Genomic DNA, 24105 nt, shown 5'->3' on the forward strand with positions numbered 1-24105 from the left:
CTTAGTGGATGTCAGGATGGCTAAGCTTTGTGCTACCCCACGTGCCGCCACGTGCAGCCACACACACAAACACGTGCTCCACCTCCAGTGTCACGTGATCTCCTAATATTTCACGTGTCACATTGTATTGTGGACGTTGCATTATACATCAGCTGCCGGGCCGCCGGGGTTCGAACCCGTGTGTTTACACAAGATAATTACGCGACTGAACTTTCCAAAGTGCATTCGTTAAGCACTACCAGCCCCGTGCATACATACACTTGGTTATCAGTTTATCGTATTCTAGTTTAACGAGTTTATCGTTTATCATTTTGTCTGGACCATTTTAACTTAACTTTGTTAAAGTAAACATTCAGGTAGTCAGTCATATGGGCGTCTTCTTCCCCGTTTTCTGTACATTGGTACTCCTGCCTCCGCGAACTACCACTCGCCTGTGGCCAGCTAGGGCCACACGGGAGGGCTGGGGGCCACACAGGAGGGCTGGGGGCCACACAGGAGTGCTGGGGCCACACAGGAGGGCTGGGGGCCGCACAGGAGGGCTGGGGCCACACAGGAGGGCTGGGGCCACACAGGAGGGCTGGGGGCCACACAGGAGGGCTGGGGCCACACAGGAGGGCTGGGGGCCGCACAGGAGGGCTGGGGGCCACACAGGAGGGCTGGGGCCACACAGGAGGGCTGGGGGCCACACAGGAGTGCTGGGGCCACACAGGAGGGCTGGGGGCCACACAGGAGTGCTGGGGCCACACAGGAGGGCTGGGGCCACACAGGAGTGCTGGGGCCGCACAGGAGGGCTGGGGGCCACACAGGAGGGCTGGGGCCACACAGGAGTGCTGGGGCCGCACAGGAGGGCTGGGGGCCACACAGGAGGGCTGGGGGCCACACAGGAGGGCTGGGGCCACACAGGAGGGCTGGGGGCCACACAGGAGTGCTGGGGCCGCACAGGAGTGCTGGGGCCACACAGGAGGGCTGGGGGCCACACAGGAGGGCTGGGGCCACACAGGAGGGCTGGGGGCCACACAGGAGTGCTGGGGCCGCACAGGAGGGCTGGGGGCCACACAGGAGGGCTGGGGCCACACAGGAGGGCTGGGGGCCACACAGGAGTGCTGGGGCCACACAGGAGGGCTGGGGGCCGCACAGGAGGGCTGGGGGCCACACAGGAGGGCTGGGGGCCACACAGGAGGGCTGGGGGCCACACAGGAGGGCTGGGGGCCACACAGGAGGGCTGGGGCCACACAGGAGGGCTGGGGGCCACACAGGAGGGCTGGGGCCACACAGGAGGGCTGGGGGCCACACAGGAGGGCTGGGGGCCACACAGGAGGGCTAGGGGCCACACAGGAGGGCTGGGGGCCACACAGGAGTGCTGGGGCCACACAGGAAGGCTGGGGGCCACACAGGAGGGCTGGGGCCACACAGGAGGGCTGGGGGCCACACGGGAGGGCTGGGGCCACACAGGAGGGCTGGGGGCCACACAGGAGTGCTGGGGCCACACAGGAGGGCTGGGGGCCGCACAGGAGGGCTGGGGGCCACACAGGAGGACTGGGGGCCGCACAGGAGGGCTGGGGGCCACACAGGAGGGCTGGGGGCCACACAGGAGGGCTGGGGGCCACACAGGAGGGCTGGGGGCCACACAGGAGGGCTGGGGCCACACAGGAGGACTGGGGGCCACACAGGAGGGCTGGGGGCCACACAGGAGGGCTGGGGGCCACACAGGAGGGCTGGGGCCACACAGGAGGGCTGGGGGCCACACAGGAGGGCTGGGGCCACACAGGAGGGCTGGGGCCACACAGGAGGGCTGGGGGCCACACAGGAGGGCTGGGGGCCACACAGGAGGGCTGGGGCCACACAGGAGGGCTGGGGCCACACAGGAGGGCTGGGGGCCACACAGGAGGGCCGACCCTCTCCCCCTATATTTGTTTACCTAATCGTTTGTTTGTTGACATTCGTGTGTGCAGCAGCAGCAGCAGCTGACCATCAAAGGTCAAGTCCAACAAAGAGAAAAATGTTGTTACCTTCTTCCACCAGCAGCCAACCCAGCCCTGCCCCTGCCGCTCCCCGTGCTCCTGCCCCTGCCCCTGCCGCTCCCCGTGCCCCTGCCCCTGCCCCTGCCGCTGCCCTGCCCCTGCCTCTCCCCCTGCCCTGCCCCTGCCCTACCCCAGCCCTGCCCCTGCCGCTCCCCCAGCCCTGCCCCTGCCCCTGCCGCTACCCCTGCCCCTGCCGCTCCCCCTGCCCTACCCCTGCCCCTGCCCTACCCCAGCCCTGCCCCTGCCCTACCCCAGCCCTGCCCCTGCCCTACCCCAGCCAACCCGCTAGGTATTTGTGCCAGGTAATGGACGGTATTGGACCAAGTACTGGATGGTATCTGAGCCAGGTACTGGGAGGTACCTGACCCTAGTATTGGAGGGTACCTGACCCTAGTACTGGAGGGTACCTGACCCTAGTATTGCAGAGTACCTGACCCTAGTATTGCAGGGTACCTGATCCTAGTACTGGAGGGTACCTGACCCTAGTACTGGAGGGTACCTGAACCGAGTACTGGAGGGTACCTGATCCTAGTACTGGAGGGTACCTGAACCTAGTGCTGGAGGGTACCTGACCCTAGTAGTGGAGGGTACCTAACCCTAGTACTGGAGGGTACCAGACCCTAGTACTGGAGGGTACCTGACCCTAGTATTGCAGGGTACCTGACCCTAGTAGTGGAGGGTACCTGGTCCGCCTCCCTCGTCAGCCCTGACCACCGTCCTCCGCCACAATAATAAAATATGTAAATTGTATTTGGAGTCATCAGATTCGTATCAATATATAATATCAAATTATATATTCATTATATGAGATTATTATCATGATAGACCATGATAATGCATGTACGCCTATCTTCCATCCGTACGTACACCCCGGGCTGGTGTACATGAACACTGTGGTCGTCACATGTACACCCCGGGCTGGTGTACATGAACACTGTGGTGGTCACATGTACACCACGGGCGGGTAGAGATGAACATCTGGTTACCGGAATGTTCAAGTCTCCCTCTATAATCGATTCACGTTTACTGCAAATTTCAACTGCTCTGGTGTCTGTGCAGGAGATTCATAACGAAGTTATAGCGAGTTTCATAAGAGTTTACCTTCAACATCCACAAGATCAGCTACATTTTCCTTTCCAGAATTATCACTTGGCGTTAACGAAGAGCAAGACACCTCCCTCGCCTCGCCTGCCTTGCTTCTTGTGTCGCTGCTGAACACAGTGTCTCCGGGAAGGTCAGGTCCCAAGATGGCAACCTGGATGTGTACTGTGTAACGAAGGGTTGTGACCACAAGCCATCCATCTTGCTCGCCAGACATTCATCTCTTCGTATGAACATTGAGTTGGTAAAATGTTGGCACTACACAAACTATTCTGATAAATGACCGTAACGACACTAAACTAATTCTTGCTTTGCAATTTATGAGAACCTCGGGAATCAACTGCCTGGGTCTAATGTATGAGTTTGAATCATAAATGATGTGTGCGTGTGTGTGTGTGTGTGTGTGTGTGTGTGTGTGTGTGTGTGTAGGAGACATCCATGCTCCATACGTCAGGTCAAACATCTCTGGCTGACCCAGTTGACCTCTGCCACACGAGGGTAGTGTAATGTGACCCTCCCCCCCCCACATGACCTGAGTGTGAGGCTGGGAGATTCCCCGGGCGAGGTCAGTGACCTGTGTGTGACCCTACGCGCCCCCAGCGGGTCAAAGCCAGGTCGCCTGCTCTCCCTCACCCCAGTTGTGTGTGTCACCTCCCCACTGCAGCACCTTCCTGGTTTCCACCAACATGTAACACATGCATTACATCCTCGTGTGAAGCGGTCAACACATTCCCTCTTCACTTCACATAGTGACCGACTGTATACATCGTCGGGGTCTGTCACAACGCAAGTGGCCAGGCCACACATCGGTGTATATATATATATATATATATATATATATATATATATATATATATATATATATATATATGTGTGTGTGTGTGTGTAGGTATGTACATAGAACTTGGTGAATGAGGCTGGAAGAGTGTGCGAAAAGAAGTTAAAGAGTAAATGTTAATTAAAGCAAGGTCATTAGTTAAAAGTAAATGCTTATTAAAGCAAGGTCATTAGTTAAAAATATGTTAATTAAGGCAAGGTTGTTAGTTAAAAGTATATGTTAATTAAAGCAAGGTCATTAGTTAAAAGTAAATGTTAATTAAATCAAAGTTATTAGGTTCAGCAGGGTAGAGGGACAGGTTAGCTGTTGTGTAAGTTTAAACAGAAATATATGAAAAAAGTTGAGTGTTCTGGAACACCTGGGAGTGGACATAGCAGTGAATAGAACAAGGAAGCTGAAGTGAGGCATATGGAGGGTGAGGGTGAGAAGATTCTGGGAGCGCTGAATAATGTGTGGAAAGAAAGGTCGTTATTTGGGAGGGCAAAAATGGGTATGTCTGAAGGTTACTATATAGTATAGTTCCTGCAATATCATATGGTAGCTAGGAATAAGGTATAGATAAAGATGTGCGGAGGAGGGTGGTTGTGTTAGAAGTGAAATGTTTGAGAATAATAAATGGTCTGAGGTGGTCTGATCGAGTAAGAAATGAAAAGAGTGTAGTTGAGAGAGAAGAGGGTATGCCGCCTTGCCAAATTTCGCCTTAAGCAAGGCTTTTACCATCTCTTCTCTTTTCACCAAACCACACTCCATGACTCTCTCACTTTGCATACCAACCCGGCCCAAACACCCTACATCTGCCACTCTGTCATGAAACACAGTTAACAATGTGCTACTCTGTCATCAAAAACAGTCAACAGTCTTTCAAAATACTCACTCCATCTCCTTCTAACTTCATCACTACTAGTTACTACTGCCCCATTTTCTCCTTTCACCGATGTTCCTATTATTCTCCTGTTTTTTGCACAACATTAACCTCCATCCAAAACATCTTATTCTCCCAGAAGTTTACTGATACTCGCTCATCCCAACTCTCGTTTGCCCTCTTCTTCAACCCCTACACCTTCTTTTCCTCCTGTCGCTTTCTCTTATACATTTCATAATGATTTACACTCCTTCCCTGTTTGTATCGCTCAAATACCTCTTGTTTCCCTTTAACTATCAGCCTTACTTCGTCATTCCACCACTCACTGCCCTTGTTTATCTACCTACCTCCCACCTTACCCAGGCTATACACATCTCTCGCACTGGCGGCACTGCTTCCCTAAATACCTCCCATTCCTCACTTGCTTACTCTCACCTTTTACCATTCTGCCCTCAAGCTGTCCGGATATTTCTTCACAATTTTCTTTTCCAAGGTCACTTACTCTCACCACTCTCTTCTTCCCCATAATGTTCCCTCTTTTCTGAAAACCTTTGGTAATCTTCACCCTGGCCTCCACAAGATAATGATTAGACATCCCACCACCTACCCCTCCCAGCACATTCACATACAAAAGTCTCTCTTTTACACACTTATCAAGTAGTACGTAATCCAATAATGCTCGATGGCTATATTTTCTACTCAAATACGTATTCTTGTGTACGTCCCTTTTTTTCACACCAGGTATTCACAAGTCCTTTTTCCACACACAACTCCCCACAAGCTATTCACCATTTTCATTCATAATACTGAATACTCCACGCCCCCAGTCATACCCTTAATTGCCACATTACTCACCATCGCATTTAAATGACCCACTCACTCAGCTCCTTCCCATACACTTGCTTCTCGTGATCTTCTTTCATGGCCAGGTGCATAAGTACCGATAATCACACATCTCTAGCAATCAGCTTTCACATTCACTCACACCAGTTTAGGGCTCACTTCCTTACACTCTGTCACACACTCCGACAACATCTGCTTCAAGAGTAGCGCTACTCCTTCCTTAGCTCATGTCCTCTCACCAACTCCCGACTTTACTCTTCAAACATTATCAAACCATTCTTCCCCCTTACGTTTGAGCTTTGTTTCACTCAGAGCCAGAATATCCAGGTTTCTTTCCTCAAACACACTACCAATCTCACGTCTCTTCTCAATTTGGTTATAATATATCCACACACATTCAGACATCCCAGCCTGAGTCTTCGAGGAGAATGAGCATTTCCCGCCTGGCTCCTTCTCTTCCGTCATTTCCCGCCCTCTTTAATTGCCTTCTACGACACAATAACCAGTTCCACCAGTGGTTACCAGCAGGTTCTTGTAGGGTTGGGATTCTATGCATCGCAGGTGAACCTAACACAATGTAAACATTATGGAAGGACAGTTATCCCACCTTAACCATCGCTGCAAGACCAACTTGACTGTGAACTATGGTCATCCATGCTTCATCTATACTTCAACTTCAGCTGTTCGATCACATAATACTGTCTCACTGCTTATGACATCTTTCAGTGGAATTAAACATGTGCAGTTTGTCTTATTTAGATATTTAATGTAATCTGAGATCAGATGTTGGCATGTACCGCATTCCTAGATATATCATATTTATCACTACTGTTATCATCAATGTTATCAAGTTGTGTTCATTTAGAATCATGCGACCCCAGTGGCTGGCCACTTCCTACCCGAGTATAAGCTGTGTCTCTGGTCTTAGCAGCCTCAACCAGGGTACACACTAAATCTCTAACCTGGGGGGAAATTCGTCCACGAAAGTACACAACAATTTTCTTTTCTGTTTTCCGAACTGTCAACAAACATCAGGCGGAGGGAGGTCGTCCTGGGATCTAAAATCTTATAATGCCATCTGGTGTTGCCTTACTGATGCACGAGGTAAGCAAGACAAGTTTCTGTACTACAGGAAGCACAAACACCACCCCTGGAGCAAAGGAAATGGTAAAGATTATAGTTGGAGAGTTGACACTGGTTAGAACAAGTCATCTTGGACAGCTGACTATTAGGAAGATCTGTGGGAGAGGTAGACAGATGGTGCTCCAAGATCTGAGACGAATGTTCCAGATATGAAGAGAGTGAGAGAGAGACGGCCAGGTCGAGACGAGGAAGCTTCCAGTCACTTGATGACGACCAAGGAGACGCTAGGAACCGTCCAGCCTACCTCGACCAGTGGAACCTTGCAATATGTTTCTAGTTGACCCACATACAAGTTATGGTAAGATGGGGCAAGTGTGGCAGTCACTTGCCTCTCACAACAAGAGACGAGAAGGGAAGACCTACCTTGAAACTCCTTCCTGGCGGCGGAGACGTTGGTGACGATGTTAGCGATGTGGCCAAGGACGGTGGCGAAGAGGAGGAGGCCAAACATGAGCTGGGTGATCTGGTAGAGGTAGTCGGTCTTGGTGCTGGCGTTGATGGAGCGCAGGTGGTGCGTCCTGTTGCTGGCCTCCCCGGGGCTCATGGTCTGCAGGTGGTGCGTGCGGTTGTTGGCCTCCTCGCTCATAGCCTGGAGGTTGTGAGTCCGGTTGCTCACCTCCACGTAGATGGGGTTGCCGCCTATGGAGGTGAGACTCAACGTGCACCAGTAGAAGACCCTGAGGTACTCCAGCACCACGTCCTCCGTGCGGTTCGTGTGGTATATGAAGTGAGGCTTGAAGCTGAAGCCGTTGTTCTTAGCGATGATGTAGAAGACGCAGGCGTTCCAGTGGAAGATGACCAGCAGATAGTGGATGAGGCTGATGGAACGGAAGAGGTTGGGTGAGTTGGTGTGTCTCTCCGTTCTATCCAGGAAGTGCCAGTACTTATAGATTTTCACTAACCGAAAACATCTCAATATAGATTTAAAGTTTATGGATAAATACAGAAAGTCTAGAGGTAACAGGCATAAACAGTCTATGTAAAAAGTGGTGGAGTTCATATAATGTTGTCTCAACTTGCGTGAGTCGGTCTGTAGGACTCCATCTTCCAGATAACCCGTCCGGAAGTGGAAGAGAATATCGAGAACGTATATAAGATCAGCAAAATAATCCAAACCAAACCAAACAAGTATAGTGTCTCTATTGATTTCCTGGAAGGCGAACCGGTACACCATGACCCACAGATTGTACAAAAACGCTAAGGAGACGACCAGGGACCAGTAATAACACAGCCTCCCGGCCGGATCGAACACAAAAGTCCACCTACAACCCGTTTTCTTCTCCGAACTACTGGTGCTGTTCTCCCACTTGTCGATCTTTATGAAGCGACTTTTAATCTCCCTCTTGCGAGCCTCTCTGGTCTTCCGGCTGATGTCCAGCTCGGAGGCGACGTGCGCGCGGTTCACGTACGAGGCCGAGAAGGAGTCCCGGGAGATGCGTTTGCGACTGCCCAAGCTGATCTTGGAGGAGACGATGTCCAGCAGGGACTGGCGAGACACCGACTTGAGGGAGCCCTGCGGCTTTTCAATGTACACGGGCGAGCCGGTGTTGAGTCTGCTGCTGGAGGTGCTCATGCGCTGCGTGGTGATGATGCCCGTCACCAGGGAGACGCCCTTGGCCGTGCTGGGGGTGGCCAGGTGGTGTTGGGGCAGGCAGAGCGGCGGTGAGGGTGGCATGGTCGTGTTGATCCGCCCGCTCGACGTGCTCATCCGCTGCGTCGTGATGATCCCTGTGGACAGACAGACAGACACGGGCCTTAGTGATGGTGGTGGGCGGCAGGGTGGTGTGGGTGGCATGGTGATGGTGTGGGTGGCATCATGATGGTGTGGGTGGCATGGTGATGGTGAGGGTGGCATGGTGATGGTGAGGGTGGCATGGTGATGGTGTGGGTGGCATGGTGATGGTGAGGGTGGCATGGTGATGGTGAGGGTGGCATGGTGATGGTGTGGGTGGCATGGTGATGGTGTGGGTGGCATGGTGATGGTGTGGGTGGCATGGTGTGGTACATGGGAGGGACAGGTAACAGGAGACCTGACGGGCCATGACCAGTTCATCTGGCCAGTTCGTCTATAAAACATTGGTAGAAACTGGACATCAAAGCAGACGGCACCTCCCCAACCCACCCACCCACCTCTCCCTCCGGCTCAACTGGCGGCAAGAAAGAGATGAGTAACATTAGCATGCATTACAGGCAGAAGTTACTGCCATAAGAAGTTTATTGGCAAGTGTGGAGCAGAAGAAGTTGGCCATCAGTTTGGCAAGATGTGCCGTGGCTGATGAAGAAAGACATTAGCAGTGATAAACCAAATTCTTGACTGAATACAAGTGGTACGTGAAGTATTTGTGGCGCCTCGACGTGAAGGTGATATTCACTGTATTCACTGCCTCTACTGCTTCCTGAGGCAGGTTCTTTCACTGTTGAACCCCTACATATGACACACAAAATATCTTATCCTTACTTCAATATTTATGATCACTGAAGCTCTGTCCAAAGTAAAAGTAACCTTTCTCATATGACGTTAAATTCACTTCGTATTCCCCCCTCCCCTTTACCTCAGCTGAGTTGTGAGTGTGTGGTTTGTGTAGATGGAGTTTCCCCCAGTGGGAGGAGTCACTGTGTTGCTCTTCCCTGGATTCGATCGTGTATCTGAATTTTACTTTCGTGACCACAACAAGTGAGCAAGGTCAGCCACTATGGTCCAACCTGACCACTGTACAGGGCCAGTACCAGTTATGAAACTTACCATCATGTTGGCTGTGACGTAGGCAGCCATGCGCTGGTTAACATATGTAAGGTCATTACTGACCATCACGTGATGTAGGCAGCCATGCGCTGGTTAACGTATGTAAGGTCATTACTGACCATCACGTGATGTAGGCAGCCAGGCGCTGGTTAACGTATGTAAGGTCATTACTGACCATCACGTGATGTAGGTAGCCATGCGCTGGTTAACGTATGTAAGGTCATTACTGATCACCAAGTCAAGATGTTTCCTTCTTGTACATGTTTACCAAACGTTGTGTCCTCATGATCAACATTCTTGCCTCCATGTTGTGTCCTCATGATCAACATTCTTGCCTCCATGTTGTGTCCTCATGATCAACATTCTTGCCTCCATGTTGTGTCCTCATGATCAACATTCTTGCCTCCATGTTGTGTCCTCATGATCAACATTCTTGCCTCCATGTTGTGTCCTCATGATCAACATTCTTGCCTCCATGTTGTGTCCTCATGATCAACATTCTTGCCTCCATGTTGTGTCCTCATGATCAACATTCTTGCCTCCATGTTGTGTCCTCATGATCAACATTCTTGCCTCCATGTTGTGTCCTCATGATCAACATTCTTGCCTCCATGTTGTGTCCTCATGATCAACATTCTTGCCTCCATGTTGTGTCCTCATGATCAACATTCTTGCCTCCATGTTGTGTCCTCATGATCAACATTCTTGCCTCCATAATACATTACTTGGTATTTGGTCAACATTGGTATACGTCTACCATGTCTCTCTCCAGTTTACCAGTTGGTCGAAATCTCTCTCAGTCTCAGCCAGTCGACCTCTGAGTTGGCTGTGTTTACTTTTGGTGGCTCCTATGACCAGGTCACTGGTGTACAGGGTTCTGCTGGTGGGTTCTGTCTCCAGGTCACTGGTGTACAGGGTTCTGCTGGTGGGTTCTGTCTCCAGGTCACTGGTGTACAGGGTTCTGCTGGTGGGTTCTGTCTCCAGGTCACTGGTGTACAGGGTTCTGCTGGTGGGTTCTGTCTCCAGGTCACTGGTGTACAGGGTTCTGCTGGTGGGTTCTGTCTCCAGGTCACTGGTGTACAGGGTTCTGCTGGTGGGTTCTGTCTCCAGGTCACTGGTGTACAGGGTTCTGCTGGTGGGTTCTGTCTCCAGGTCACTGGTGTACAGGGTTCTGCTGGTGGGTTCTGCTGGTGTACAGGATGAACAGTGAGGGCGTCAGGACTGAGCCTTGACGAACCCCACCAGACACTTGGGGCCAGGCAGGCAGTGCTTCCCCTGACACACACACACACACACACACAACCGTAGTTCATCCTTCATGTGATCAACTGTGATGGTGTGTTGAGATTCTTTATTGTGTTGTAATGAAGGTGTTCATGTGGATAGCAGGGTGGAGGTGTTCATGTGGATAGCAGGGTGCTGGTGTTCATGTGGAGTGCATGGTGGTGGTGTTCATGTGGATAGCAGGGTGGAGGTGTTCATGTGGATAGCAGGGTGGTGGTGTTCATGTGGATAGCAGGGTGGTGGTGTTCATGTGGAGTGCATGGTGGTGATGTTCATGTGGATAGCAGGGTGGAGGTGTTCATGTGGATAGCAGGGTGGTGGTGTTCATGTGGAGTGCATGGTGGTGGTGTTCATGTGGATAGCAGGGTGGTGGTGTTCATGTGGATAGCAGGGTGGTGGTGTTCATGTGGATAGCAGGGTGGTGGTGTTCATGTGGATAGCAGGGTGGTGGTGTTCATGTGGAGTGCATGGTGGTGGTGTTCATGTGGATAGCAGGGTGGAGGTGTTCATGTGGATAGCAGGGTGGTGGTGTTCATGTGGATAGCAGGGTGGTGGTGTTCATGTGGAGTGCATGGTGGTGGTGTTCATGTGGATAGCAGGGTGGAGGTATTCATGTGGATAGCAGGGTGGTGGTGTTCATGTGGAGTGCATGGTGGTGGTGTTCATGTGGATAGCAGGGTGGTGGTGTTCATGTGGATAGCAGGGTGGTGGTGTTCATGTGGAGTGCATGGTGGTGGTGTTCATGTGGATAGCAGGGTGGAGGTGTTCATGTGGATAGCAGGGTGGAGGTGTTCATGTGGATAACAGGGTGAAGGTGTTCATGTGGATAGCAGGGTGGAGGTGTTCATGTGGATAGCAGGGTGGTGGTGTTCATGTGGAGTGCCTGGTGGTGGTGTTCATGTGGATAGCATGGTGGAGGTGTTCATGCGGATAGCAGGGTGGTGGTGTTCATGTGGAGTGCATGGTGGTGGTGTTCATGTGGATAGCAGGGTGGAGGTGTTCATGTGGATAGCAGGGTGGAGGTGTTCATGTGGATAGCAGGGTGGAGGTGTTCATGTGGATAGCAGGGTGGAGGTGTTCATGTGGATAGCAGGGTGGTGGTGTTCATGTGGATAGCAGGGTGGAGGTGTTCATGTGGATAGCAGGGTGGAGGTGTTCATGTGGATAGCAGGGTGGTGGTGTTCATGTGGAGTGCATGGTGGTGGTGTTCATGTGGATAGCAGGGTGGAGGTGTTCATGTGGATAGCAGGGTGGTGGTGTTCATGTGGAGTGCATGGTGGTGGTGTTCATGTGGATAGCAGGGTGGTGGTGTTCATGTGGATAGCAGGGTGGAGGTGTTCATGTGGATAGCAGGGTGGAGGTGTTCATGTGGATAGCAGGGTGGTGGTGTTCATGTGGAGTGCATGGTGGTGGTGTTCATGTGGATAGCAGGGTGGAGGTGTTCATGTGGAGTGCATGGTGGTGGTGTTCATGTGGAGTGCATGGTGGTGGTGTTCATGTGGAGTGCATGGTGGTAGTGTGGATGGTATGGGTGGAGGTGGTAGTGTGGATGTAGTATTTACAATGTAATAATACAATACGTTTATTACATCAGTAAATGACACTTTCTATTTCCCCCAGAGTAACGTACTTCTTCCCTCACTATCATGTGTTGCCTCACACTACCATGTTAACGTTATCGTGTTCTGTAATACTTGCATTCTATGTTATCTAGCTGATAGCAATATATCATTGGTTACAGCATACATGATCTGTAATCATGAAGTACATAACTGTAGTCGTGCTGTTGGATGCCAGGTTCTGTAATGCCTCTCTCAACACAAGTGTCCAGCAGCCACACAGGCTGGTCCACACACCTGCAGCGCGTACGGCTCAACACCTCACCAGGGGGGCGGAGGGAGAAACATGTGGAACACGCCAAAAGTCGACGTGACACATCAGGAAGGTGATGGTGGTATTGTAAGGCTTAGTAACAAGTGTGGTGGGTCAGGCATTGGAAAATTGGGTCAAATTAGAATGACAACGTGTAGATATGAGGCACCAGGTGAAGGAGGTCATGGGTGAGGCTCCAGGTGAGGGAGGTCATGGGTAAGGCTCCAGGTGAGGGAGGTCATGGGTGAGGCACCAGGTGAAGGAGGTCATGGGTAAGGCTCCAGGTGAGGGAGGTCATGGGTGAGGCACCAGGTGAAGGAGGTCATGGGTAAGGCTCCAGGTGAGGGAGGTCATGGGTGAGGCTCCAGGTGAAGGAGATCATGGGTAAGGTTCCAGGTGAGGGAGGTCATGGGTAAGGCTCCAGGTGAGGGAGGTCATGGGTCACGAAGATCCCGGCCATGTACGGGTCGCGGGCTGTGCTCCACCGTGGGGAGGGCCAGACCCGGCCGTGCTCCCGGACCGTCGAGAAAGCCTGTGACACTAGGCCCATGTGCGGTGGTTAAGCAGCCAGACCCACGGACGGAAACAATGGAAGCCATGACCCAGTGACCGGGGCAGCTGAGCTGCTGGTGAGGGTGGGTCACTCCTGAGAGGCAGGCCATGCCTCCACCTGCCTCCCTCCACCCTTATCTCACTTCCCTCCCTCCCTCCCTCCCCCACTAGACAGGACGCACCAGTAGAATTTCAAAATTTGCTGACGACAGGAAATGAGGCGAGGCCGGCCGCTTGGGGGGGGGGGGGGGGGGATGGCCGCTTCTGACCCACGGGTGGTCCTGGCCTGGGTCACACACACACACACACACACACACACACACACACACACACACACACACATTCTGGTGATAACAATGTTAATGGCAACTCTGGAATCCCCGGCCAAATATGAGGCAAAGTACAATTAAGAAGAGAGTTTGGATTGATGGTAATGAGTAATGACTTATGTAACCCACGGTGAAGACAGCTGAACTGTGTGGAGTACGTCATCAGGTCACACAGCCAAGAACATCACAAAGAAAACGGAGGAGAGGTTGGCTATCATGACTACACAGCGAGCGATCAGTGGTACAGTCCACCTGCTGACCCACCAGTCCTGATCATCAAACCATGACGTCAAGCTAGAGTGAGTACAGAGCAGAGCAGCAAGACTCATGCCATCACTCAACATATATCAGTCATCAAGAGAAAGTATGAATGAAAGTAACATAATTATCTTTATCAAACATCAAGATCAAGATAATGAAAGTAACATAATTATCTTTATCAAACATCAAGATCAAGATAATGAAAGTAACATAAACAATTATCTTTATCAAACATCAAGACGAAGATAATCGAAGATATCTTTTCAAAATATGACACAACCATTTCTATCATATAATTATAGATCTATCTATCTATCTATCTATCTATCTATAAGAAACGTGTTACAAAATTAAGAAAAGAGAAATGACTAAGTTGGCCACAGGAAATTATCACAGTGAGAACAAACAATAACTTAATAACAAGAAAATATTATGAAAATATAAACCAATCAAATAAATTTCGTTAAGTAACTTAATCATTTATTGTGAGCTGAGACAAAACACGGGTCACTCAAGCCTTAATTTAGGTCATCTTATTAACGACATGTACACAGGCCAGCCTGTCTGGCCCGACGACCATCCACTACCATAGGATGAACAGCTGCGTTGACTGTGCACCGACTCCCACAACCAGGAGTCGAACCTATGACACTGCCATACAGACAGACACAGACAGACACAACACACACACAGGCACACAACACACACAGACAGCCACACAGACAGACACAACACACACAAAGACAGCCACACAGACACACAGACAGCCACACAGACAGACACAACACCCACAGACAGCCACACAGACACACAGACAGACACAACACACACAGACAGCCACACAGACACACAGACAGACACAACACACAGACATTCATGTAATTCATGACCAAAGCTTTGATGATGGGCGGGCGCACAACACGGCTCCTCCCGCACCATGGTCTATGATCCCGTGGTGGCACATGACAACTCCGCCCTTGTGGGGGGTGTCAGACACTCTCGTCTCCCGGGGCAAGAACATGTCACGTCAAGAGAAAGACTCGTGGAGCAGGTGTCACCAGGTGAGGGACAGGTGTCACCAGGTGAGGGACAGGTGTCACCAGGTGAGGTACAGGTGTCACCAGGCGAGGGAGTACACAGGTGTCACCAGGTGAGGCAGGACACAGGTGTCACCAGGTGAGGGAAGACACAGGTGTCACCAGGTGAGGGAGGACACATGTGTCACCAGGTGAGGGACAGGTGTCACCAGGTGAGGGAGGACACAGGTGTCACCAGGTGAGGGACAGGTGTCACCAGGTGAGGTACAGGTGTCAACAGGTGAGGTACAGGTGTCACCAGGCGAGGGAGTACACAGGTGTCACCAGGTGAGGCAGGACACAGGTGTCACCAGGTGAGGGAGGACACAGGTGTCACCAGGTGAGGGAGGACACATGTGTCACCAGGTGAGGGACAGGTGTCACCAGGTGAGGGAGGACACAGGTGTCACCAGGTGAGGAACAGGTGTCACCAGGTGAGGGAGGACACAGGTGTCACCAGGTGAGGGAGGACACAGGTGTCACCAGGTGAGGAACAGGTGTCACCAGGTGAGGCAGGACACAGGTGTCACCAGGTGAGGGAGGACACAGGTGTCACCAGGCGAGGGAGGACACAGGTGTCACCAGGTGAGGCAGGACACAGGTGTCACCAGGTGAGGGAGGACACAGGTGTCACCAGGTGAGGCAGGACACAGGTGTCACCAGGTGAGGCAGGACACAGGTGTTACCAGGTGAGGCAGGACACAGGTGTCACCAGGTGAGGGAGGACACAGGTGTCACCAGGTGAGGAACAGGTGTCATCAGGTGAGAGAGGACACAGGTGTCACCAGGTGAGGGAGGACACAGGTATCACCAGGTGAGGGAGGACACATGTGTCACCAGGTGAGGAACAGGTGTCACCAGGTGAGGCAGGACACAGGTGTCACCAGGTGAGGGAGGACACAGGTGTCACCAGGCGAGGGAGGACACAGGTGTCACCAGGTGAGGCAGGACACAGGTGTCACCAGGTGAGGGAGGACACAGGTGTCACCAGGTGAGGGAGGACACATGTGTCACCAGGTGAGTGAGGACACAGGTGTCACCAGGTGAGGGAGGACACATGTGTCACCAGGTGAGGGACAGGTGTCACCAGGTGAGTGAGGACACAGGTGTCACCAGGTGAGGGAGGACACAGGTGTCACCAGGTGAGGGAGGACACAGGTGTCACCAGGTGAGGGAGGACACATGTGTCACCAGGTGAAGGAAGACACATGTGTCACCAGGTGAGGGAGGACACAGGTGTCACCAGGTGAGGGAGGACACAGGTGTCACCAGGTGAGGGAGGACACATGTGTCACCAGGTGAGGGAGGACACAGTACAGCACCTGGTCATCACACGGGAGGGGAGCATCCAAGCCAGGTTCGTCCTGGGCCAGCACTACCGGCCTCCCTTCACCCACACACTATGTGTCACGCCCGGCCGGCCGCTGAACACATTACTGTCATATGTATCACTACACTGTGTATGTATCATCACACTGTGTATGTATGTACGCTTTGTATGTATCACTACGCTGCGTATGTATCATTACATTGTGTATGTATGTATGTATCATTACACTGTGTATGCATGTATCATTACATTGTGTATGTATAAATGTATCACTACACTGTGTATGTATGTATCATTACATTGTGTATGTATGTATGTATGTATGTATGTATCACTACACTGTGCATTATGTATCATTAGATTGTGTATGTATCACTACACTGTGTATGTATGTATCACTACACTGTGTATGTATGTATCATTACATTGTGTATGTATGTATCACTACACTGTGTATGCATGTATCACTATACTGTGTATGTATGTATCATTACATTGTGTATGTATGTATCACTACACTGTGTATTATGTATCATTACATTGTGTATGTTTGTATGTATCACTACACTGTGTATCATGTATCATTGCATTGTGTATGTATGTATCACTACACTGTGTATGTATGATCACTACACTGTGTATGTATGATCACTACACTGTGTATGTATGTATGTATCATTACATTGTGTATGTATGTATCACTACACTGTGTATGCATGTATCACTACACTGTGTATGTATCATTACATTGTGTATGTATGTATCACTACACTGTGTATGTATGTATCACTACACTGTATTATGTATCATTACATTGTGTATGTATGCATGTATCCCTACACTGTGTATGTATGATCACTACACTGTGTATGTATGATCACTACACTGTGTATGTATGATCACTACACTGTGTATGTATGATCACTACATGTGTATGTATGATCACTACACTGTGTATGCATGTATCCCTACACTGTGTATGTATGATCACTATACTGTGTATGTATGATCACTACATTGTGTATGTATGATCACTACACTGTGTATGTATGATCACTACACTGTGTATGTATGATCACTACACTGTGTATGTATGATCACTACATGTGTATGTATGATCACTACACTGTGTATGCATGTATCCCTACACTGTGTATGTATGATCACTATACTGTGTATGTATGATCACTACATTGTGTATGTATGATCACTACACTGTGGCACTGTAAGGTGTAACACGAGCACACCAGGTGGGGGAGCACCGCCCACATGATGTGGTGCCACACTAAGCGGTGGTCTGGGTTGTAAACATATGACCTGAGACACTGCAGGTGACTATAGTCATGACCTGAGACACTGCAGGTGACTATAATCATGACCTGAGACACTGCAGGTGACTATAATCATGACCTGAGACACTGCAGGTGACTATAGTCATGACCTGAGACACTGCAGGTGACTATAATCATGACCTGAGACACTGCAGGTGACTATAGTCATGACCTGAGACACTGCAGGTAACTATAATCATGACCTGAGACACTGCAGGTGACTATAGTCATGACCTGAGACACTGCAGGTAACTATAATCATGACCTGAGACACTGCAGGTAACTATAATCATGACCTGAGACACTGCAGGTAACTATAATCACGACCTGAGACACTGCAGGTAACTATAATCATGACCTGAGACACTGCAGGTAACTATAATCATGACCTGAGACACTGCAGGTAACTATAATCATGACCTGAGACACTGCAGGTGACTATAGTCATGACCTGAGACTGCAGGTGACTATAATCATGACCTGAGATACTGCAGGTGACTATAATCATGACCTGAGACACTGCAGGTAACTATAATCATGACCTGAGACACTGCAGGTAACTATAATCATGACCTGAGACACTGCAGGTAACTATAATCATGACCTGAGACACTGCAGGTAACTATAATCATGACCTGAGACACTGCAGGTAACTATAATCATGACCTGAGACACTGCAGGTGACTATAGTCATGACCTGAGACTGCAGGTGACTATAATCATGACCTGAGATACTGCAGGTAACTATAATCATGACCTGAGACACTGCAGGTAACTATAATCATGACCTGAGACACTGCAGGTGACTATAATCATGACCTGAGACACTGCAGGTGACTATAATCATGACCTGAGACACTGCAGGACACTACAGTCATGACCTGAGACACTGCAGAATACAGTGAATCAGTTCATGAAAATATCAAAAAAAGAACAACACAGACGAGCGTAAGAGTGAATGAAAATACTACCCGGCAACCCAGCTGACAGACACGGTTGCCAGACAGCTCAACATTTTTATGTTCGATTTATTTTTTTCGACGAGATTTCGTGTCAAGGTATGAACTTCAGCAGGAGACTTAACTTTACCATCATACTAAATACAGTCAGATAATCCTGTGTAAACCCACACCCAAGCTACCATATGAGGTTAAATATATATATGTAAAAAAAAAATAGACCCGTGGCGAGCGTGGAAAGACCCCAGAGACCATAGGGTGGTCCGTGCGTTCCCAGGGTCGGGTTAGGGGCCAGTACTGGTCCGGCGGTCAGGGAAGACCTGCGGGCTGGACCACATGAGACCACGAGGTTCAGGGTGGTTACTGGCGGTATGCATCCAAATTAATCATCTGATCAAACATAAATATATATTACCGAGGATGAGAGAGAGAGAGAGAGAGAGAGAGAGAGAGAGAGAGAGAGAGAGAGAGAGAGAGAGAGAGAGAGAGATTTTTTACTAGAGGAAGAGGATGTGTTAAAAGACCAGGTGGATCTTCCTTGGACATTCTTGAGACGCGCGAACCAAAGGTAAAGACCATAACACAGACCAGACACTGGTGACGACCATACATGGTAGACACAGGTGCAGACGACCAGACACAGGTGCATGGTAGACACAGGTGCAGACTCTGAGGTCTAATGACATATGACTGATGGAGTGGAAGACCACCTCTGGCCCACAACAGACCACAGGTGTGGGGGGTAACTATCAATGTTTTTTTTTTTTTTTTGCTTTGTCGCTGTCTCCCGCGTTTGCGAGGTAGCGCAAGGAAACAGACGAAAGAAATGGCCCAACCCATACCCCACACACACGTATATACACACGTCCACACACGCAAATATACATACCTCCACAGCTTTCCATGGTTTACCCCAGACGCTTCACATGCCTTGATTCAATCCACTGACAGCACGTCAACCCCGGTATACCACATCGCTCCAATTCACTCTATTCCTTGCCCTCCTTTCACCCTCCTGCATGTTCAGGCCCCGATCACACAAAATCTTTTTCACTCCATCTTTCCACCTCCAATATATATATGTACAAAGGTAATATATATATAGTGTTATCATATATGATTTACATATACGGTAAGAACAAAAATTGTCGGGTATGAGTGATGACTTAATGTTGACGGAAGTGAACTTATACAAACAGGAGATACAGTGGTTTACATGTAAACACTTCAGAAACAAACTGACACACACACATATGGTTTACACCCACGTAGTGTGGTGAGGTCTGCATGACCACACACTGTGAGCAACACAATCCCTCAGTGTTGGTCTGACACATAGTTGACCACATACAACATGTGTACATGTAGAAATATTGATCTCGGGCTACAGTGTGGCATGATATCAATATGATGTAGGAGGAAGTAGGTGTAGGAAGGTACACATGGTAACCACACATGGTACAGCCCTGTAACCACACATGGCACAGCCCTGTAACCACACATGGTACAGCCCTGTAACCACACATGGTACAGCCCTGTAACCACACATGGTACAGCCCTGTAACCACACATGGTACAGTTCTGTAACCACACATGGTACAGCCCTGTAACCACACATGGTACAGCCCTGTAACCACACATGGTACAGCCCTGTAACCACACATGGTACAGCCCTGTAACCACACATGGTACAGCCCTGTAACCACACATGGTACAGCCCTGTAACCACACATGGTACAGCCCTGTAACCACACATGGTACAGTTCTGTAACCACACATGGTACAGCCCTGTAACCACACATGGTACAGCCCTGTAACCACACATGGTACAGCCCTGTAACCACACATGGTACAGCCCTGTAACCACACATGGTACAGTTCTGTAACCACACATGGTGCAGCCCTGTAACCACACATGGTACAGCCCTGTAACCACACATGGTACAGCCCTGTAACCACACACGGTACAGCCCTGTAACCACACATGGTACAGCCCTGTAACCACACATGGTACAGCCCTGTACCACACATGGTACAGCCCTGTAACCACACATGGTACAGCCCTGTAACCACACATGGTACAGCCCTGTAACCACACATGGTACAGCCCTGTAACCACACATGGTACAGCCCTGTAACCACACATGGTACAGTTCTGTAACCACACATGGTACAGCCCTGTAACCACACATGGTACAGCCCTGTAACCACACATGGTACAGCCCTGTAACCACACATGGTACAGCCCTGTAACCACACATGGTACAGTTCTGTAACCACACATGGTGCAGCCCTGTAACCACACATGGTACAGCCCTGTAACCACACATGGTACAGCCCTGTAACCACACATGGTACAGCCCTGTAACCACACATGGTACAGCCCTGTAACCACACATGGTACAGCCCTGTAACCACACATGGTACAGTTCTGTAACCACACATGGTACAGCCCTGTAACCACACATGGTACAGCCCTGTAACCACACATGGTACAGTTCTGTAACCACACATGGTACAGTTCTGTAACCACACATGGTACAGCCCTGTAACCACACACGGTACAGCCCTGTAACCACACATGGTACAGCCCTGTAACCACACATGGTACAGCCCTGTAACCACACATGGTACAGCCCTGTACCACACATACTGTATCCCAGCTAATATTACACTTCATTTCCATTTTATGATCAGAATACAAAATAGATTCATAGAATATCTTTCTTAAGTTTGTTTACTATACGAATATATGCATTAAGGAGAAGATGGGCGGGATGGCAAGATTAATGGTGGTAAGAGGCAATAACTGTGTCCATCATGGAAGAGAGAAGAGTAAGGGGTTGTCTTGCTTTAAATATAGTAACAGACAAACTGTAATGACACATACACGTCTGGTCATTACATTTAGAGAAACATGAAGCTTGACATGTCGTGAATGGTTCCCGAGCATGGAAACTATGATGGTACCTGAACCGAGGGAACTGAACTAGAAACATGTCCACCATGGAAGAGAGAAGAGTCAGGGGTGACCTGATCACAGCCTTCAAGCTTGTATGGTACCAGTTGGCGGAGGTGAGAGCAGATGTCACCCCACAGTAACCAGACGCTGGTCATGAGATGGTCCAGGAGGGTCATGAGATGGCCCAGGAGGGTCATGAGATGGCCCAAGAGGGTCATGAGATGGCCCAGGAGGGTCATGAGATGGTCCAGGAGGGTCATGAGATGGCCCAAGAGGGTCATGAGATGGTCCAGGAGGGTCATGAGATGGCCCAAGAGGGTCATGAGATGGTCCAGGAGGGTCATGAGATGGTCCAGGAGGCTCATCATGACCCGTACTGCACCAATAGATTATATATAAACACAAACAGCGGATATACAGACATATCCCAACACAAATACTCGTATACGTACTGGTAGTGCACCATGCACGCCACCATCACCTCCTGCCACCAGAGATCCCTGGTCCCTGGGTTGCAGTAGGGCACAATGACTGTATCAGTGCCACCTTAACCAGTGTAAACATGATCAATACCCAGTAGACCCCCCACCCCTCCCTCTCTATACTGACCCCCACCTCACCCCCACCCCACCTCACCCCCACCCCCAACACACACACACACACACACACACACACAACAATTTTCATGGCCACGTTCTCTATAGTGGGGAGTTGCTATATATAGATTTGGCTGGCTACAGTTCATTACAAAACAAAGTTAATTACTATTCTATCATTATCACACAAACACAGACACAGACACACAGACACACACACACACACACACACACACACACACACACACACACATGGTTTCCTACAGAGGAGTAATTAATTACCTATGTGACTAACACAATAGGTTTAGGGAAACGAGTTCCTGTGTTCCAATCCTCTTAGGTTTCCACGAGAGAGTGAGCTCTGTCTTAGATGAAATGGAATGCTGGGTGGGTTGTTTGTATCTGGACTGCCAGAGAGCATTTGACACTACCCCCTGGGTGGTTGATGAGGAAGGTGGATCACTAGGCAAGAGTAAGGAGGAAACTCCTTCACTGTATGATAAGTGATTATCTCGAGGGAAACAGCTGTTCATAACCAAGATAAGGATAAGACTAGAACTTGCTTGTGAAGTTCTGGTGGCCACAGATAAAGAAGCAAAGAGATGATGGAGAAGGTCCAGAGGAGGACAACAAAGGTGGTGCCAGAATAAAGAGAGCTTCAACTCGACCCATCTTGGGAGAGAAGAGTGAGGGGTGACTTGATCACAACCTTTAAAGTATAAAATAGATGGCCGACGTGAACAGTGAACAGTTCTACCAGAGATGTAGAGAGAGAACAACCAGAGAACATAACATGATAGTAAGCAAGAAACTTGTTATAAAAGTTGTCAAGAATGACTGTTATAATACAGGAGTGGAGGATGAATGGTACACTTGAGGACATGGTTTATGATGACACAATACACAAGTGTAAGTTGTATGGGTACACTCGTAGAGATAGGTAAATACACACACACACACACACACACACAGGGGGACCCCCCCCCCCCGGAGAAGAACAAGGAAGAAACAAACGTTTGATATAATTTATAATGAGAAAAGCCCGCGAGTGGATGAGAGGCGGGATCAATGCTCGGCTCCCCCGTGCCGTAGGGTCGACCCTCCCACCCCTGGCTGTGGGGCTCCCACCCTTGTGGCCAGCAGGCACACCTGCCCCTCTCCCTCCCACGCCCGACCGACACTACGAAACTTTTCCACTGTTTCACTTATTACTAAATTCTCCGGGGAACTCTGGGGAGTGGGGGGAAGTCTGGGTTCTTGGGGGAACTCTGGGGGCTTTTGGGACCTCTAGAGAGTGGGGGGAAATCTGGGTTCTTGGGGGACTTCTGGGGAGAGGGGAACTTTGGGGGGAACTCTGGGGTCTTTTGGAACTTTGAGGTCTTGGCGGAACTCTAAGGTCTCTGGGGAACTCTGGGGTCTTGGGGAAGTCTGGGTACTGAGGGAACTCCGGGGAACTGAGAACCTGAGGGTTTTGAGGGAACTCTGGAGTTGTGTGGGGACCCGGGGTAACTCTGGGGAAGTAGGGAACTCTTCTGGCTCCCCGTAAGATTAATTTCTCTGGAGTTGTAATGGGAACTCCCGTAGAGCACAATTATCTGGGGGCACTCTGGGGGTCTCCTCATTCCCCTTACAACATCTCTCACAGGAACTGCGAGAGACTTTTTCACGGTTCTCTGGGGCATTCTGCATACCCCGTATGGCAATTCTCTGGGGGTTTCCCTGGCAGATCTCTGCCGCCTGTTGTCAGGAGTTACTGAGGGATACAATAACCACTCAGACCCCAGAATACAACAGTACTCCCCTCTGATTCCACAGACTAAAATATTCATCTTTACTTGACTATTTATATGTAGCAAACTAGAGAACTGATCCATTAAAGAAGGAATGGTTCAGTGCACGCCTCTCACCCTCCTGCATGTTCAGGCCCCGATCACACAAAATCTTTTTCACTCCATCTTTCCACCTCCAATTTGGTCTCCCACTTCTCCTCGTTCCCTCCACC

The 24105-nt window shown here is 49.9% G+C and overlaps 1 protein-coding gene across 2 annotated transcripts in view; it reads right to left on the minus strand.

The window, feature by feature from the left end:
- The window catches only part of LOC139749619 (uncharacterized), a 218801-nt gene that overhangs the window by 83211 nt on the left and 111485 nt on the right, over nt 1–24105 (minus strand). For both annotated transcript variants that reach the window (XM_071663752.1, XM_071663751.1), the window contains one exon: nt 7172–8536. In XM_071663752.1, the coding sequence (XP_071519853.1) occupies nt 7172–8536 (1365 nt within the window). The remainder of the gene's footprint in view (nt 1–7171; nt 8537–24105) is intronic.

The sequence above is a fragment of the Panulirus ornatus genome, chromosome 7 (genome assembly GCF_036320965.1).
Source record: "Panulirus ornatus isolate Po-2019 chromosome 7, ASM3632096v1, whole genome shotgun sequence".
Lineage (NCBI taxonomy): Eukaryota > Metazoa > Arthropoda > Malacostraca > Decapoda > Palinuridae > Panulirus > Panulirus ornatus.